Here is an 18269-nt window from a genome sequence, read left to right as displayed (position 1 = left end):
GCAGGTGCGTGGAGCTACCTACTTTTCAAAATTGGACCTGAAAGGGGCATACAATCTAATCCGAATCCGTGATGGAGATGAGTGGAAGACAGCATTCAGAACCAGATACGGATTGTTCGAATATCTTGTAATGCCATTTGGGCTATGTAATGCTCCCGCAGCTTTCCAACGATTCATAAACGATATCTTTAGAGACTTACTTGATGTCTGTGTTGTGGTATATCTGGACGATATACTTATTTATTCACGATCTTTGTCTGAACATATAAAACATGTAAGACTTGTGTTATCCAGATTACTCACACACAATCTATACGTGAAACTAAAAAAATGCTTATTTCACAAAGAAGAAGTATTATTCCTAGGATACATCATATCCAAAACAGGAATCAAGATGGATATGAGTAAGATATCCTGTATTCAGGATTTGCCTATACCAACCACCCGCAAAGCACTACAGCGATTTCTTGGATTTTCAAACTTCTATAGGAAGTTCATCAAGAACTTCTCTGCCATTGTGAGACCTCTCACACAACTCACAAGTATTAAGAAACCATTTAAATGGTCAGATGAAGCAAATGAAGCTTTTCGCTTGTTAAAAACAAGCTTTACCTCTGCTCCCATACTACGCCATCCTGACCCATCCCTCCAATACATTCTCAAAGTAGATGCGTCAAATATGGCAGTAGGAGCAGTACTCTCCCAACGACCAACGAATACTTCACCACTCCATCCTGTCGCCTTCTTCTCTAAATCTCTAAGCAGCCCAGAGGTGAATTACCCAGTGGGTGAAAAGGAACTGCTTGCTATAAAACTGGCCCTGGAGAATTGGCGACATCTACTTGAAGGTACCCGATTACCAATACTTATATATACAGATCATAAAAATCTTCAATATCTTCAGACTAACAAAACCCTCTCCCATCGGCAGGTACGATGGTCACTATTCTTCCTAAGATTTAACTTCCTAGTGACCTATACACCTGCAGACAAGAATAAAAAAGCGGATGCGCTATCACGACTAACTTAAGATAATTACTCCGAAATCCCTTCCGTTCCTATAATACCCTACAAGCGTATTATTGGGGTTGTCCGTTCCTTGAAGGAAGAGATTCTGCACAGTATAGGTTTGGATTCACCTCCACCACAACTAAGTACTGATGCAGAAGGCTTCCTCTACTACAACGACAAACTCTACATACCCCCTACTATGCGCACCAAAATCTTGGAATTGTCACATGATGTGCCTATGGCAGGACATATGGGTATGACAAAGACTCTTAATTTGCTTACCAGACAGTTTTGGTGGCCTGATATGAAGACATCTATACAGAAATTTGTCTCTTCATGCAACGTCTGTGCCAGGTCCAAAATCGACACTACGAGACCATCGGGTCTACTATGCAGTCTACCAATACCCCAGACTCCATGGGAGGTTGTGTCCTTGGACTTTATAGTAGAACTACCACCTTCCAAAGGATTTAATACCATTTTAGTGTCAGTGGACCATCTGACAAAGATGGCACATTTCGTTGCTATTCGCAGACTACCTTCGTAGAAACAAACAGCGGAACTACTGTTGAAACATGTCTTTAAGTTACATGGAATTCCAAAAACTCTTTTGTCTGACCGTGGATCACAATTCATCTCCAAGTTTTGGCAAGAACTCTATCACATACTACGAATTGAGCGAAAGCTCACTTCTCCCTACCATCCTCAGACTAACGGACAGACTGAAAGAGTCAACCAGTGCATCGAGCAATATTTACGTTGCTACACATCATACCTACAGGATGATTGGGTGGATCTCCTCCCTCTGGCAGAATTTGCCTACAACAACGCAACCCACAGTACGACCAAACAGAGTCCGTTCTACTTGAACTATGGGTTTCATCCCACTATTCTTCCACCACGCATCCTTCCCTCAAGTAACCCAGACTATCTTACCCAAATAAAAGACTCTCTGGGTTTACTTAATACTACCATCTCACACGCTCATAGTCAACAAAAGAAGTACTATGACCTTCGTAGAAGACCTTCTCCTCAGTATGCTATTGGGGACCTCGTTTGGCTATCAACAAAAAACTTAAGATTAAAGATCCCTAGCAAAAAGCTTGGGCCTCTATTTTTGGGACCCTTCCCAATCAGGAAACTTATTGGGAAAGCTGCAGTTCAGCTCACATTACCAACAGACCTCAAGATACATCCCATCTTCCATGTGTCGCTACTGAAGCCCCATGTTCCTGACCAAGGACTAAGGCCTACCATCCCACCTCCACCTCCTGTACAAGTTGAAGGCGGAGAAGAATATGAGATAAAGGAGATTCTGGATTCTCGTATCCACAGAAGAAGACTCCAATATCTAGTACGATGGAAGAACTATGGGCCCCAAGACGACACCTGGCTGGATACCTCTGATATACATGCCCCTAGACTGATTCGCAAATTTCACGCGAAATACCCAGAAAAACCAGCTCTAGAGGCCTTCAGGAGCCGGCCTTAGGGGGGGGGGGTACTGTAATGTTCTGGTACCTTTGGTACCCTTATTCCACTTTCCAATTCCGTGTATGCGTCCCACCATTCTCTTCTGGTAGGTGCGCATACACCTTTAAGACCGATGCTGTCATCACTGAGCGCCGCAGAGCGGCTATTTCAACCGCCGGCATTCTCACTCACATCGTTCGTTCAACCTGCCGTGAAGCTCATATGCTTACAAGCGTACCTCGCTGTCGGAACCTCGCTGCTGATCCCTGTATCCCGCTACCGGATCACTTGCTCATACCGAACCACTCTACTACTGCTTGCTATTAGTGATAAGTACCCCGCAGGGGAATCCTCCATAACCTTCCTACCAAGCTTACACTATTTAGCTCTGCATACTAAGGACTATTACTATCATCTGCACTATTTAGATTGCTAGCTCTTGAGCCTACTAACATCTATCCTTGCACTGGGTTAGTCTCTCTTGTATGTCATCTGCTATCCTACCACCTACTACCATACATGATTGCTAACCTATCTGCATCCCACCTGCTACCATCTATACTCTCATGAACATTCCTCTCAAGTGTTTGTCTCCTGTTGTCTCCATTCAAACCTGTCTCTCTAGCTCATCATCACTATACTGCAATATACATATATCACTCTAGGAACATCTTATTGAGTGTGTATATTTGTATGCTGAATCAGACAGACCACTGCGATGAGTCTTGGGAGTTGGGATTGGTATTTCAACGTATCTCTGCATGACTACTGAGTGGAGTTTTTCTGCAGCTGCAAATCCATCTTGTTCAAAAAACGCAGGAGCGTTACAGAGACTCGGATATTCTAAGTGATGAGTTGGTTCCAGTACTGAGAATTGAAGGTTCAGGACCCAGTTGAACCTTCGCAATGTCAGGACAGTTCTAGCTATGCTGTCAGCCAGAACCAAGTAATTGTGGGGGTTTGCTATAGGCCACCTAAGCAAGCGGAGGAGGTAGAGCTGGAATTTTTAGCACTTTTGGGTAAAGTGGCAAAGCTAGGATCAGTCTTCATATTGGGGGACTTCAATTACCCTGACATTGACTGGGAAGAGGGGACTACACACTCACAGAAGGCCCGTCTATTCACGGAAACCTTACAGGATAATTACATGTCACAGTTGGTGGACTCTCCGACTAGAGAAAATGCAGTCCTGGATCTATTGATCACTAATGACCCAGACCTATTCTCGGAGGTAGGAGTCCAGGACAACCTGGGCTCTAGCGATCACAGGATGATCACATTTAGCGTAAATAACAATATAGCAAGGCAAGTGGGGAACATAAGAACCCTTAACTTCAGAAGGGCAAACTTTCCAAAATTGTACTCATTGATGGAAATGGTAAACTGGGACCAGACCCTGGGATCTCTGACCACAGAAGAAAAATGGGAATGCTTTAGGAACATATTAAGCAAAGGCATCTTGCAGTGCATTCCTATGGGAAATAAATTTAGAAGAGACAAAGCCAAATCTGGCTGGCTAAACCGTAGCGTTAAAAAACTTATTAGGAGAAAAAAATTGGCCTTCAGGAAATATAAATCAGAGGGCACAGTATCGGCTTTCGACCAATACAAGGAGGCAAATAAGAAGTGTAAACACGAAATCAAGATGGCTAAAATAAACTTTGAGAGACAAATAGCGGAGGATAGTAAAAAAAAACCCAAAGAAATTCTTTAAAGCGGAGTTCCGGGCACAAAAAAGATTTTTTTTTTTGTGCCCCTCCGCTAGGTATGCCGCACCTGAAAAGGAATTGGATAGTTATTTTTTTTTTTTTTGTTTACTCACCTTTTTATTGACGATCGTAAATACTCACCTATGACAGCTTCCTCCTCCAGCGCCGCGGCTCACCCCGTCACTTCCTGCCTCGCGATGATTCCTGGGAGCTAAACGTCATAGCTCCCAGGAATCAATGCGCCGCACCGGCCCCACTCGTCATTTCCGGGCGACGCCGCATTCCCCTGCTAAACAGCTTCTGGGCATGCCCAGAAGCTGTTTAGGAATGCGGCGCCGCGCCGGAAGTGATGAGAGGGGCCGGTGCAGTGCATTCTGGGACACGAAGACGCGGAAGAAGACAGAGAAGAGGACCGCGCCGGCTTCAGCTGCCCACAACCGAGATGGAAACGCTGTGGAAGAAAATTTCTAAGTAAGTATTTCTTCTAAAAGGTAAGTGCGAACCGGGACAGATCAGAGGCTAGCCATTGTGGAATGTGCTAGCCCTGACTGTCCCGGGGGTATGTTCAACAAAAAAACGTTTCTCTGCCCGGAACTCTGCTTTAAGTATATCAACAGCAAAAAAACTGGGGCAGAGCATATTGCACACATAATTAGCGATGATGGGAGGATGGTTACAGAGGACACTGAAAAAGCAACCGTGCTGAATGCTTTTTTCTCATCAGTATTTACATAGGAAACGGAGGGGGTACACTGACCATGACGGTATGGTTAGTAGTAATACACAGGACTTGCCACTATGGCTAACAGAGGGTGAAATTAGGGAAAGGCTGGACAAACTTAACACAAACAAATCACCAGGCCCGGATGGCGTACATCCGAGAGTACTTAAGGAACTCAGTAAGGTTATATCCAGACCACTGTTCCTGATCTTTGCGGACAGTATTAGGACAGGGGTAAGAAAAATGAAACTTCCGCGCTATGGACTAAATGGATAGATAGGTGAATAAATGAATGGGTGAAAAAGATATATATAAATTTTTATAGATAAAAAATATGTATAAATATATCTAAAAATAGGCTGCAGCCTCCCTGGATGATAGTCCGGAGACTATACACTGGATAAAAGAGAAATAGGGGTGATGGCGCTGCCTGTATAAATTTAGATATAATAAAGATATAATAAACTGTGAATTAAAGTGCCTTATGCTAAAACAATAATGTGTATACTCATACAATAGTATGTTCCATAAAACATCAATTGGGTGCAAGTGCAAAGTATAAAGGTGCCTTCAAGAAAATTAGAAAGGGACTGGTGCAATAAATATATAAACAATAAATAATAGCTAATATTGATAATATTTAACATGCAATATTAATGTGCTAAAAAATAAGGTGCTATATGATGTGAACTGTTCCACTCATACCACGTGTTGATATGGGGAGTTTATATAAAGTGCCAACAGAGCCAAATAGAAAAAAGTTTTTAAAATACAGATTGCAAGTCCAGTAAGGAGAGATCCAGTAAAAAAGTCTATGTCATATACGGTGACTTCAAGAACAATAAAGGTGACAACACTCGGAAAATCAACACTCAGGTGAAAGGTGACCCCGTGGTGGGTGGTAAGGTGCTGGGATTCCTTTGGTAAAAATGCACACTTACCAGAGACACCCACCCCACACAGGGGTATAGAGCGGGTGCTTTAATGGGTCTGGCAACCTAGCGATGTCCTCCTATCCCTGGATGGAGGGCGTGTGCCGAGGATCAGGCTGGTCCTGGTATGGATATACCCTGGGATAGTCCCCTGTGTGCCTTCCTGACCTAGGTGTGTTCCAAGGGATCCACTCAGCTCCACTCCCGATATTTATACCTTTGCGGTGGTGAAGAGAAAGAGGTTTGTCCCAGGATTTCCTCTCCAGAATGATTACTGAATGGGAGGGTCAGTTCCTAATAGTATTAGGACAGGAGATGTACCAGGGGAGTGGAGGAAAGCAAACGTGATTCCGATATTCAAAAAGGGTCAGAGGCATATACCGGGAAATTATAGGCTGGTCAGTCTGACATCAGTAGTATGTAAACTTCTGGAGGGGATGATAAGGGACTATATCGTAGAATATGCTAAAGACAACAGCATCATCAGTAGTAACCAGCACGGGTTTACAAATGGGCGTTCTTGTCAAACCAATCTCTTAACATTCTACGAGGAGGTGAGCTGTGAGCTAGATAGGGGCAGACCAGTGGATGTGGTGTACCTAGATTTCGCTAAGGCGTTTGATACAGTTCCCCACAAGCGCTTAATTTATAAAATAAGGTCTGCAGGTATTGACAGCAGGGTTTGCTCTTGGATACGGAACTGGCTAAAAGGGCATATACAAAGGGTGGTAATAAACAGCGCATACTCAGACTGGTCTGAGGTAGTAAGCGGGGTCCCCCAAGGTTCAGTCCTAGGACCAACCTTGTTCAATTTATTCATAAACAGCATTGAGGACGGGATCAGTAGTTCGATATCAGTTTTTGCTGATGACACAAAATTAGGCAGGGCAATAACAGCACAGCATGAAGCAGATATCCTATAGAATGACCTGGACAAAATAACGGAGTGGGCAACGACTTGGCAAATGAGGTTTAACATGGAGAAGTGTAAGGTTTTGCACTTGGGGTCTAGAAACATTAAAGCACAATACACGTTAGGAGGGGAACCCTTGGGGGAATCAAAAATGGAGAAGGATCTGGGAGTCTTGGTTGATGATAGACTAGGCAACAGCTTGCAATTGTAAAAGAAAATAGGTGCGCAGTCCTGAAGTGATGAGAAGTGAAGTGAAAGCAGCACTGAAATTTGAATTAAACGTGAGAGGATGGCAATATAGAAAACATTACCAAAGTGCGCTAACAAATAATGAACCAAGTGTTCAAAGGTACATGGATGGTATCCGGATTTATACCAAAATCATATGCATTCAGTCCAAAACAAAAGTGCAAAAACTGTGAAAAAGTCTTTCTTTTCAAATTGGAGTGAAGGTGAGGGAGTGTTGGGAGGTGGGTGGGGCCTCGTCCCAAAAGATGATCCAAAGTGATTCTCAGTGGCCTGATATACACATGTGGACACCCAGTGTTAGGAGTGGACTCTTACCACAATGTGGAGAGATGTGAGCATGTACTTGGTTGTGTCTAGAAGTCCCCAACTGATCAAGCTGGCAGGGATGGCTCTCGGAATGGACCGGAACAATCAGCTGCTTCCGAAGTGGGGAGGGATCTGTAGGCTTCCAAGCAGGGGGAGATGCCAAGACAGAGCAACCCAGAGAAAAGAAGAGGACTATAGTGCATTACCTTCGACTTTAATGATAAAACAAATGAGGGTACACTTACACATTCCGGACGAACAAACAGCAAATACAGGGCGGTCGCGGGTGTCTGCAGTACAAACCGGGACCTATGACAGCACGGCTGGCTCCCCCCGACGCGTTTCCACTAACAAGTCGGCTTCTGGGATTGGAGCTGGAGCTTGGAGCTTCTGGGATTGGAGCTCCAATCCCAGAAGCCGACTTGTTAGTGGAAACGCGTCGGGGGGAGCCAGCCGTGCTGTCATAGGTCCCGGTTTGTACTGCAGACACCCGCGACCGCCCTGTATTTGCTGTTTGTTCGTCCGGAATGTGTAAGTGTACCCTCATTTGTTTTATCATTAAAGTCGAAGGTAATGCACTATAGTCCTCTTCTTTTCTCTGGGTTGCTCTGTCTTGGCATCTCCCCCTGCTTGGAAGCCTACAGATCCCTCCCCACTTCGGAAGCAGCTGATTGTTCCGGTCCATTCCGAGAGCCATCCCTGCCAGCTTGATCAGTTGGGGACTTCTAGACACAACCAAGTACATGCTCACATCTCTCCACATTGTGGTAAGAGTCCACTCCTAACACTGGGTGTCCACATGTGTATATCAGGCCACTGAGAATCACTTTGGATCATCTTTTGGGACGAGGCCCCACCCACCTCCCAACACTCCCTCACCTTCACTCCAATTTGAAAAGAAAGACTTTTTCACAGTTTTTGCACTTTTGTTTTGGACTGAATGCATATGATTTTGGTATAAATCCGGATACCATCCATGTACCTTTGAACACTTGGTTCATTATTTGTTAGCGCACTTTGGTAATGTTTTCTATATTGCCATCCTCTAACAGCTTGCAATGTCAAGCGGCGGCTACCAAGGCTAGCAAAATATTAGCATGCATAAAGAAAGGGATGTTTTCCAGAGATAAGACTATAATCCTTCCACTTTATAAAACTCTGGTCCGACCGCATCTGGAGTATTCTGTCCAGTTCTGGTCGCCAGTCCTCAGAAGGGATGTGTTGGAGCTGGAGAGAGTACAGAGAAGGGCAACTAAACTAATTAGGGGATTGGAGGACCTTGATTATGAAGAGCGTCTCCAATCGCTTGATTTATTCTCCCTGGAGAAGAGATGCCTGGGGGGGGGGGGGGGGGGGACATGATAGCAATTTATAAATATCTCAATGGGGATCTCGGCATAGAAAAACAGCTATTCAGTCGAAGGGATTGCATGAGGAATTAAGGGCATACAATGCAATTAGAGGAGAAGCGTTTTAACCTCAGGAAACGTGGGGGGTTCTTTACTGTTAGGGCTACAAGATTGTGGAATTCTCTACCACAAGAGGTGGTTTCTGCGGGAAGTATGGTGGCATTTAAAAGACTCTTAGACGTACATCTCAAGGATCAGAACATTTAGGGCTATGTGAGATGATTACAGCCATGCATGCTTACAAAGGTTGAACTGGATGGACTATTGTCTTTATTCAACCTCACCTACTATGTAACTATGTAACTATATCATATACAGCCCAGGGTACAGAGTGCAGTGGTCAGGAGTATATCATATACAGCCCAGGGTACAGAGTGCAGTGGTCAGGAGTATATCATATACAGCCCAGGGTACAGAGTGCAGTGGTCAGGAGTATATCATATACAGCCCAGGGTACAGAGTGCAGTGGTCAGGAGTATATCATATACAGCCCAGGGTAAAGAGTGCAGTGGTCAGGAGTGTATCATATACAGCCCAGGGTACAGAGTGCAGTGGTCAGGAGTATATCATATACAGCCCAGGGTACAGAGTGCAGTGGTCAGGAGTATATCATATACAGCCCAGGGTAAAGAGTGCAGTGGTCAGGAGTATATCATATACAGCCCATGGTACAGAGGGAAGTGGTCAGGAGTATATCATATACAGCCCAGGGTACAGAGTGCAGTGGTCAGGAGTGTATCATATACAGCCCAGGGTACAGAGTGCAGTGGTCAGGAGTATATCATATACAGCCCATGGTACAGAGGGAAGTGGTCAGGAGTATATCATATACAGCCCAGGGTACAGAGTGCAGTGGTCAGGAGTGTATCATATACAGCCCAGGGTACAGAGTGTAGTGGTCAGGAATATATCATATACAGCCCAGGGTACAGAGTGCAGCGGTCAGGAGTATATCATATACAGCCCAGGGTACAGAGTGCAGTGGTCAGGAGTATATCATATACAGCCCAGGGTACAGAGCGCAGTGGTCAGGAGTATATTGTATACAGCCCAGGGTACAGAGTGCAGTGGTCAGGAGTATATCATATACAGCCCATGGTACAGAGGGAAGTGGTCAGGAGTATATCATATACAGCCCAGGGTACAGAGTGCAGTGGTCAGGAGTGTATCATATACAGCCCAGGGTACAGAGTGTAGTGGTCAGGAATATATCATATACAGCCCAGGGTACAGAGTGCAGTGGTCTGGAGTATATCATATACAGCCCAGGGTACAGAGTGCAGTGGTCAGGAGTATATCATATATAGCCCAGGGTACAAAGTGTAGACAACACTGCCAAAGTTTGAATTCAACTATCACCTCATCCGTACTCTTTAACAACTAGAATGAGTATCAAGCTGTCATTTATCAGTGCTAGGAATACTTTCATCTCAGCTGAATAACTTTTTAGTTTCACCAGAACCAGGAGTAATTTCCAGTGGTCAGTGCAGTGGTCCCTTACATTGATGACCAAGAAGGACCCAGCCAGCACGTCCGCCGGCTGGATGGAGTCCCGATGAATGCCGGAAACGGCATCGATCGGGTCTCCGATGACGTAACCCGGAGGCGGCGTCCATGACGTCACTTCCGGGTTACTGTGCTGAAAAAGGCAGCAGATTTGAAAAACGGCTGTATGCAAAAATGTCGTTTTCGGCGTTTTGTATACAGGGAAGTGTAGTGGAGGGGTTTGGGGTCTTTTAGACCCTCGATCCCTCCATAAAGTGTACCTGTCACTACATATTGGTGTCACAAGGGATGTTTACATTGCTTGTGACAGCAATAAAAGTGATCAGATTTTTTTTTTTTAAAAAAAACCTGTAATAAAGTTAAAAAAAAGAAAAAATAAATAGGGAAAAAAAAGAAATTTAGCAGCCCCCGTCACCGTTAGCTCACGCACAAAAAAAAATGTATACGCAAGTCGAGCTGCAAATGAAATTGCTGTTCAAACCACACATGTGAGGTATCGCCGCGATCGCCAGAGCGTGGGCAATAATTTAAAAAAAAGAGCTACACTCTAACTCTAAACTAGTAACCGTTAAATAAATTTAAAGCGTCGCAGATTGAGATCTCTATTGACCGTAGTTTGTCGCCATCCCACGGGGGGGGGCGCAATTTTAAACCGTAACACGTTGGGTATCTATTTACTCGGCGTGACATCATCTTTCACAATATACAAAAAAATGGGCTAACTTTACTGTTTAGTATTTTTTAAATGCAGTGAAATGTGATTTTTCAAATTATTTAAAAAAAAATGGCGTTTTAAAGACCGCTGCGCAAATACCGCGTGACAAAAATTTTTGCAATGACCGACATTTTATTCTCCAGAGTCTTTGCTAAAAAAAAATATATATATATAATGTTTGGGGGTTCTAAGTAGTTTTCTAGGAAAAAATACTGGTTTTAACTTGTAAACAAAAAGTGTCTGAAATAAGGCTGGGGCTTAAGTGGTTAAGGAGCCTCAAGAAACCTTTGGAGGAACCCTGGCTGAGAAAAGCTGGACTAGACAGTAATATATTTCTCTCCCCCTTGGTGGGAGTGGAGATGACCCATCTATAAGGATATACAATACATACACACAGCACAAGGCCGTGTTCTCACTACGAGACGTTTCTCTGGACTGCAGTTCCTCTGAGCTCCACAAGGTGGTGATCTCACTTCTTCCCAGACAGGAAGTCTCTATGGAAGACAGGAAGTGATGTCAAGGATAGACAGGAAGTGATGTTTGACAAAGACAGGAAGTTCCATGAGGTAGGCAGAAGCGAGGAGACGTCGCTGGAAGTGGCAGCAGAGGAGGTAATATGATCTTATCCCCCCCCCCCCCCCCCCCATGTCCTTCCTCCATAGTCACTGTGATGTCTTTTATCTCCAGCAGATGATGATACACACATATATAGTGTGGAAACCTAGATTAATCCCATTAGGGTCAGAACATTCCTGTGCAACCTCTATAGGGTCCAGGTATGGCCTCATGCTACCAATAGTGACACTGACCCCAGCCAAATGCAAAACTAGTAAAAAACATTCAGAAAAGATGAGTAGGGAAAAAAATGTTATTGACCTCCACCTGTAAAACCATTCCTGTTGTGGGGGGTTATCTCATTGTTGCCCATTTAGTGCACCTGATAATTTCAATTAAAACCAAAGTAGTGGAATCTGATAAACAACCCCCACTGCTACTTAACTGACCAGATCAATATTCCAGGAGTTTACTTGATTTGATGCTATACTATATAAAAAGTGGATGTGTCTGGATGGTGACTGTATCATTGTGTGTGTCAGGTTCCTATAAGGTGTCAGGATGTCACTGTCTATTTCTCCATGGAGGAGTGGGAGTATTTAGAAGGACACAAGGATCTCTATGAGGACGTCATGATGGAGAATCAGCCGCCCCTCACATCACCGGGTAAGAGGAGACTTTATTGTAAAGGAGAGAGCAGTACAGAGGGTCCACTTAGATCCCCCATCATCTGATGAAAACATAGAAACAATGTTTTCAGTCAGTGTGTGTCAGGGCTGGGCTCCTGCTACTTAACGAGCAGCTCTTTTCTTTCAGAGCTCAGAAGTTGCTTAGCTGTCGGTTAATTGCCAGGCGCTCAATACCACAGTGACTCACCTGGTTACCATTACCTGCCTCATTAGTCCAGTCCACAGCCTGCCCCATTTGGCTATTTAAGTAGCTTAGCTCATTTCCTCCATGCCCTTGCGTGGTCTATGCTCTCCATTGTGTTCCTGTGTATGACTTGCCGTGGCTGACTTCTCTTTCGATACCTGTTCCTGATTATTTTCGCCTGACTAAACTGACTTATGGTTTCCTGATCCTTGCTTCTCTGATTACCTGTTCTGGCATCCAAACCCCGGCTTCTGTTTTTCACTACGTTCCTGAACTGTTATTTTTGCTATTTTCTTAAAGGTGTGATTTTAACTGCATTTTCTGTTTAAACACTCAATACCACTGCAGCCTCGTGCCTCCCCACTTACCATTGAGGCTTTTGATGGGAGACCTCTACAGCAGTGTTTTTCAACCACTGTTCCGCGGCACACTAGTGTGCCGCGGGATGTTGCCTGGTGTGCCGTGGGAACAATTGAAGAATTCATAAGATTAAAAAAAAAAAAAAAAAATTAAAACTTTCGCCCATTGGCGGGCGCCGGACTGTGTCCTGGGTATGGGGGGGTGGGGTCAAAAACCAGCAGGGGCGCCGATTGGCGCTCTTCAGGGGGACACTCCCACTTTTCTGATGTCCGGGCTGTGATTGGTCCAGACTCCAGCCTGGACCAATCACAGTAGGACATCATCTTCCGACTTCCTTCCCGCCCGAGCACAGTGTGCGCAGCAGCGGAGAGAAGAAGACGTCGCGAGTCACCAGGAGGACCGGAGCGGACGGAAACCAGGACCCGGGCTCGCGGGAGTCGGCACTGCAGAGAGACCGCATCCGGATCCAGACCAGGTCGCAGGCGCAGCGTGAGGAGGTCATCTGGAACCAGTCGGTCAGCAGCCCGGTAAGTGAGTCCTCCTGTCAGTCCTCCTCATGCCTATTCCATCGCCTGTGCCATGCCTATTCCACCGCCTGTGCCATGCCTATTCCACCATCTGTGCCATGCCAGTACCATCTGTGCCATGCCTATTCCACCATCTGTGCCATGCCTATTCCACCATCTGTGCCATGCCTATTCCACCATCTGTGCCATGCCTATTCCACCATCTGTGCCATGCCAGTACCATCTGTGCCATGCCTATTCCACCATCTGTGCCATGCCTATTCCACCATCTGTGCCATGCCTATTCCACCATCTGTGCCATGCCTATTCCACCATCTGTGCCATGCCTATTCCACCATCTGTGCCATGCCTATACCATCTGTGCCATGCCTATTCCACCATCTGTGCCATGCCTATATTATCTGTGCCATGCATATCCCACCATCTGTGTCATGCCTATTCCATCACTTGTGCCATGCCTATTCCATCACCATCATCCAAAGAGGGGGGGGGGGCTTCATTTTGAAAGGTACCCTCGCAGTGTTAAAAGGGATGTGGCCTGGGTATGATTCAGAAGGAGGGGGTATGCTGCCACCCCATGGTCTCTGCGCAACCTCCCCCTTGGTAGGCACCTTGTCCCCACCACCACGCATTCATTCATATAATATTGTGAGACAATTTAAGATGAAAAGAAAATTCAAAATAGCAATAACACTTTACAAACCATTGTGATTTTTTCTGACTATTACTATGATTTTTATTATACAGTAGTTTGGAAAGTTTATTATTCAGTACTTATTATTCATCGAATAAAAGTAAGGGCTCGCCTCTTGCACACGGGCGTTCCGATCAGATCCGCCTGTCAGATCTGATTGGATGCCCCATTCAGCCCTATGGAGCAGCGGATGTCAGTGTCAGCGGTGACATGTCTGCTGACACCCGCTGCCATCCGCATCCGATCCTGTCCATGAAATCCGGACGGATGGAAACCCTATTTTCCATCCGTCCTGGGTGGGGATCGGATGAGAGAGGACAGGCGGTCCGCTCTCATCCGATTCCCCATAGAGAGCAGCGGGGCTCTGACATCTCCCTCTCCGCACACATTTTCTAATGGTGGTGTGCCTTGGGATTTTTTTCATGAAACAAGTGTGCCTTTGCCCAAAAAAGGTTGAAAAACACTGCTCTACAGCCTGCCCATGTGACCCATGAAACCACTCCATTGACCATGGGTGTAGGGTCTTCTCCATGAGATAATTTGAATTCCTAGTGATTTCCTTACCTCATTACCCAGTTGTCATTGGTTATCCTTGGTTACAGAGGTCCAATCCCTCTTTTAATTGCCGTAATGCTGAGGTTTTGTCATGGCCCCCACAATGCACTAATACATATTTTTAGAAAGTGATTAAGATCATGTGCATGTCTTCAGTCGCTTTACTGCCAGAAGAGTACCAGGAATTCTGTGATGTCTTTGACAAAGGTCAGGCCGCTATTTTGGCACATCGGCCTTTTGAGCGCACAGTTGACCTTCAACCCCGAAGCCATTCCAACCCTCAAGGCCACTTTTGCTGCAGTTCCAGCGCTGGAACATCCTAATCCCATGTTACCCGTCATTCTTGAAGTTGATGCGTCTGAGACTGGAGTAGGCGCTTTCCTGTCTCAACCTCCTACCCCTGAGAGTTCTATCCATCCTTGTGGCTACTTTTCTAAAAAATTGTCTCTAACAAAATGAAATTCGGAAACTGGGGATAGAGAATTATTAGCCATAATTTTAACTCTTAAAGAAGGGAGGCATCTCATCAAGGGTACTACTGTGCTGGTCCTCATTTTGACTGACCATAAGAATCTTTCATTCTTGTCTGAGGCTAGATGTTTAGCTCCTGGAAGGGCTCAGTGGGACCTTTTTCTGTCAAGCTTCAATTACATAGTCTCATTAATACCTGATACAAATAATATAGGAGCAGATGCCTTATTGCCGCAGTTTTCCTCCTCTTCCAAAATGTAGTCTGTTCCCACTCCTGTGATACCTTCGGACTGCATTTTGAAAATTTTTTTCTAGTCTCACTTCACCTTTGAGTGAGAGAATGATGCCCTCTCAGATCCATTCTCCTCCTGGAAAACCTCATGACCGCTGCATTGTCCCCGAGAATCTCCACACCATTTTCCTCCAGACCTACCATTCACCTAAGGCAGCTGGGCACCCAGGAAAAAATCAACGGCGTATGGACATATTGTTGAGACCTAAGGCCTATGTCTCAACAATGCTGGTGGCCTAGTCTCCGTGCTCATGAAACCAGCTTTGTAGTCGCTTGTCCTGTGTGTGCTCAGAATAAAACCCCACGACACCTTCCAGTGGGCCTCCTTCAACCCATACGCAGAGAAGAGAGGCCTTGGATACACTTGTCTGTGGATTTTATTATGGATTTACGCAACTCCCATAGCAACACAGATATTCTTATGGTGGTTGACCATTTTCAAAATGTCACATTGCATTCCGCTAAAGAAGTTGCCTGTGTCCAAGGAACTGGCATCCATTTTCACTGGAGAGTTCTTTCAGTTACATGGGTTACCTAAAGTTATCATCTTGGACAGGGGTAGCCAGTTGGTGTCCAAGTTTTGGTGAGCCTTTTGTGCACAGTTGGGATTTCCCCTTTCCTTCTCCTCTGCATATCACCCACAGTCCAATGGGGCCACAGAATGGGCCAACCAAGCCTTGAAGCAGTTCTTACGTTGCTATATTTCTGAACACCATAACAACTGGTGGGACCTGTTACCTTGGGTAGAGTTTGCTCACAATAGCACCATCAATGCCGCCTCCTGATTATCTCAGTTTACCAGCAAAAATAGATAGAGAAAGAAAGGATGGGGCTTTGCGGGCCAGTGGGAGTAGAAGGATCAGACGCAAAACCAATTTATAAAAAATATATCTCAGTTTATGGTGAACTATGAGTTCCAGCCATCCATGTTGCCTGATACATCTGTTCCGCAAGGCATTTCTGCGTTAGAGCAACGTCTTCAGGAACTTTGTTCCACTTAGGTGCAGGTCCAAGAATCTTTGCAACACTCCAGAGAGAGGTACAAACCATGCTCACCACAGACTCCTACCTGCATCCTCCTACTAAGTTGGGGAGAGGGTAAGGTTAACCCAGTGGCCTACACATTAGATCTTCCTTCCAACGTTCCTATTTACAATGTATTCCATGTTTCTTTACGTGTTATTGCTATACCACCTCAGTACTACACCTTCGCCCGCTTAAGGTTGACAACCATGTGGAATATGAGATTCAATCTATCATTAACTTCCATAGGTTTAGTGGACACATACGCTATCCAGTTCAGAGGGGTTACGGTCCAGGGGAATGCTCTTGGGTCTAATCCTCGGATGTAAATGCTCCTGCCCTGTTCCAGGCTTTCCATATACATTTTCCCCTTAAGTCTTTTGCTCCTCCCAAGGGGGAGGGATTGTTGAGGAAGGGGCTACTGTCAGGGCTGGGCTCCTGATAGTTAGCGAGCTGCTCTTTTCCTTTAGTGTTTAGAATCTGCTTAGCTGTCGGGTAACTACCAGCCGCTTGTTACCACAGTGACTCACATGGTTACCATTTCCTGCCTCATTAGCCCAGCCTACAGCCAGCCCCTTTTTTATCTTTTGAAGCAGCTGAGCTCATTTCCTCTTTGCCCTTGCTTGGTCTATGATCTCCAGTGTGTTCCTGTGTTACTTGCCCTGGCTGACTTCTCTTCCTATTCCTGTTCCTGATTTTTGCTTCCGACTATGCTGACTTCTGGTTTCTTGACCCCGGCTCCTCTGATTACCTGCTCTGGCATCCAAATCCCGGCTTCTGTTTTTGACTGCATTCCTGAACTGTAATTTTTTTTTCTATTTCATTAAAGGTGTGATATATTTTTTTTAACTGTACTTTCTGTCTTTGCCTGGTTTATGGTCCCCGACAGTGTGTGTGTGTGTTTCCTACAGATGGTTACAGTAATGGGAACCCACCAGAGAGATGTCCCTGTCCTCTGTATTCCCGGGATTCCACAAAGGAAGGTCACACCATCCCTCAACATCATCAGGTAGAGGAGGAACAATCGCTGATAGTATCATTAGGATCTGTACATTATCTGCATTGTTACAATTGATGTCATTTTTATTATATATTCAGAGTGGAAACCTGAGAGATTCTAAAGTTGAGGTTAAAGAAGAGATAAAAGAGGAGGATGATGAGGATGGGGTCAAAGAGGAAGTACACAAAGATCTGTACCAGGACACCATGGTGGAGTCATCCAGCTACAGAAACCCACCAGAGAGATTTCCCCGTCCTCTGTATTCCTGGGATTCCACACAGGAAGGTCACACCAACCCTCACCATCATCAGGTAGCTGTCTGATAATTATTGGTAGTTATGGTTTATACAGTGGCTTGCGAAAGTATTCGGCCTCCTTGAACTTTGCGACCTTTTGCCACATTTCAGGCTTCAAACATAAAGATATAAAACTGTAATTTTTTGTGAAGAATCAACAACAAGTGGGACATAATCATGAAGTGGACGAAATTTATTGGATATTTCAAACTTTGTTAACAAATAAAATAACTGAAAAATTGGGCGTGCAAAATTATTCAGCCCCTTTACTTTCAGTGCAGCAAACTCTCTTCATAAGTTCAGTGAGGATCTCTGAATGATCCAATGTTGACCTAAATGACTAATGATGATAAATAGAATCCACCTGTGTGTAATCAAGTCTCCGTATAAATGCACCTGCACTGTGATGGTCTCAGAGGTCCGTTTAAAGCACAGAGAGCATCATGAAGAACAAGGAGCACACCAGGCAGGTCCGAGATACTGTTGTGGCGAAGTTTAAAGGCGGATTTGGATACAAAAAGATTTCCCAAGATTTAAACATCCCAAGGAGCACTGTGCAAGCGATAATATTGAAATGGAAGGAGTATCAGACCACTGCAAATCTACGAAGACCTGGAAGTCCCTCTAAACTTTCAGCTCATACAAGGAGAAGACTGATCAGAGATGCAGCCAAGAGGCC

General features: G+C 45.0%; 1 protein-coding gene across 1 annotated transcript in view; it reads right to left on the bottom strand.

Annotated features, from left to right (window-relative positions):
• The window catches only part of LOC309550236 (uncharacterized protein), a gene marked incomplete at both ends in the record, with an annotated part of 809557 nt that extends 794282 nt beyond the window's left edge, over nucleotides 1–15275 (bottom strand). The window contains 1 exon segment of the mRNA XM_082250647.1: nucleotides 15176–15275. Coding sequence (XP_082106773.1) covers nucleotides 15176–15275 — 100 coding nt within the window.
• Between the last annotated feature and the right edge of the window lie 2994 nt (nucleotides 15276–18269).

This window comes from Pelophylax lessonae (assembly GCF_965119305.1).
Source record: "Pelophylax lessonae genome assembly, chromosome: 3".
Classification (NCBI taxonomy): Eukaryota; Metazoa; Chordata; class Amphibia; order Anura; family Ranidae; genus Pelophylax; species Pelophylax lessonae.
Note: the sequence above shows the minus strand (reverse complement) of the source record. Positions and strands in the feature narration are given on the sequence as shown.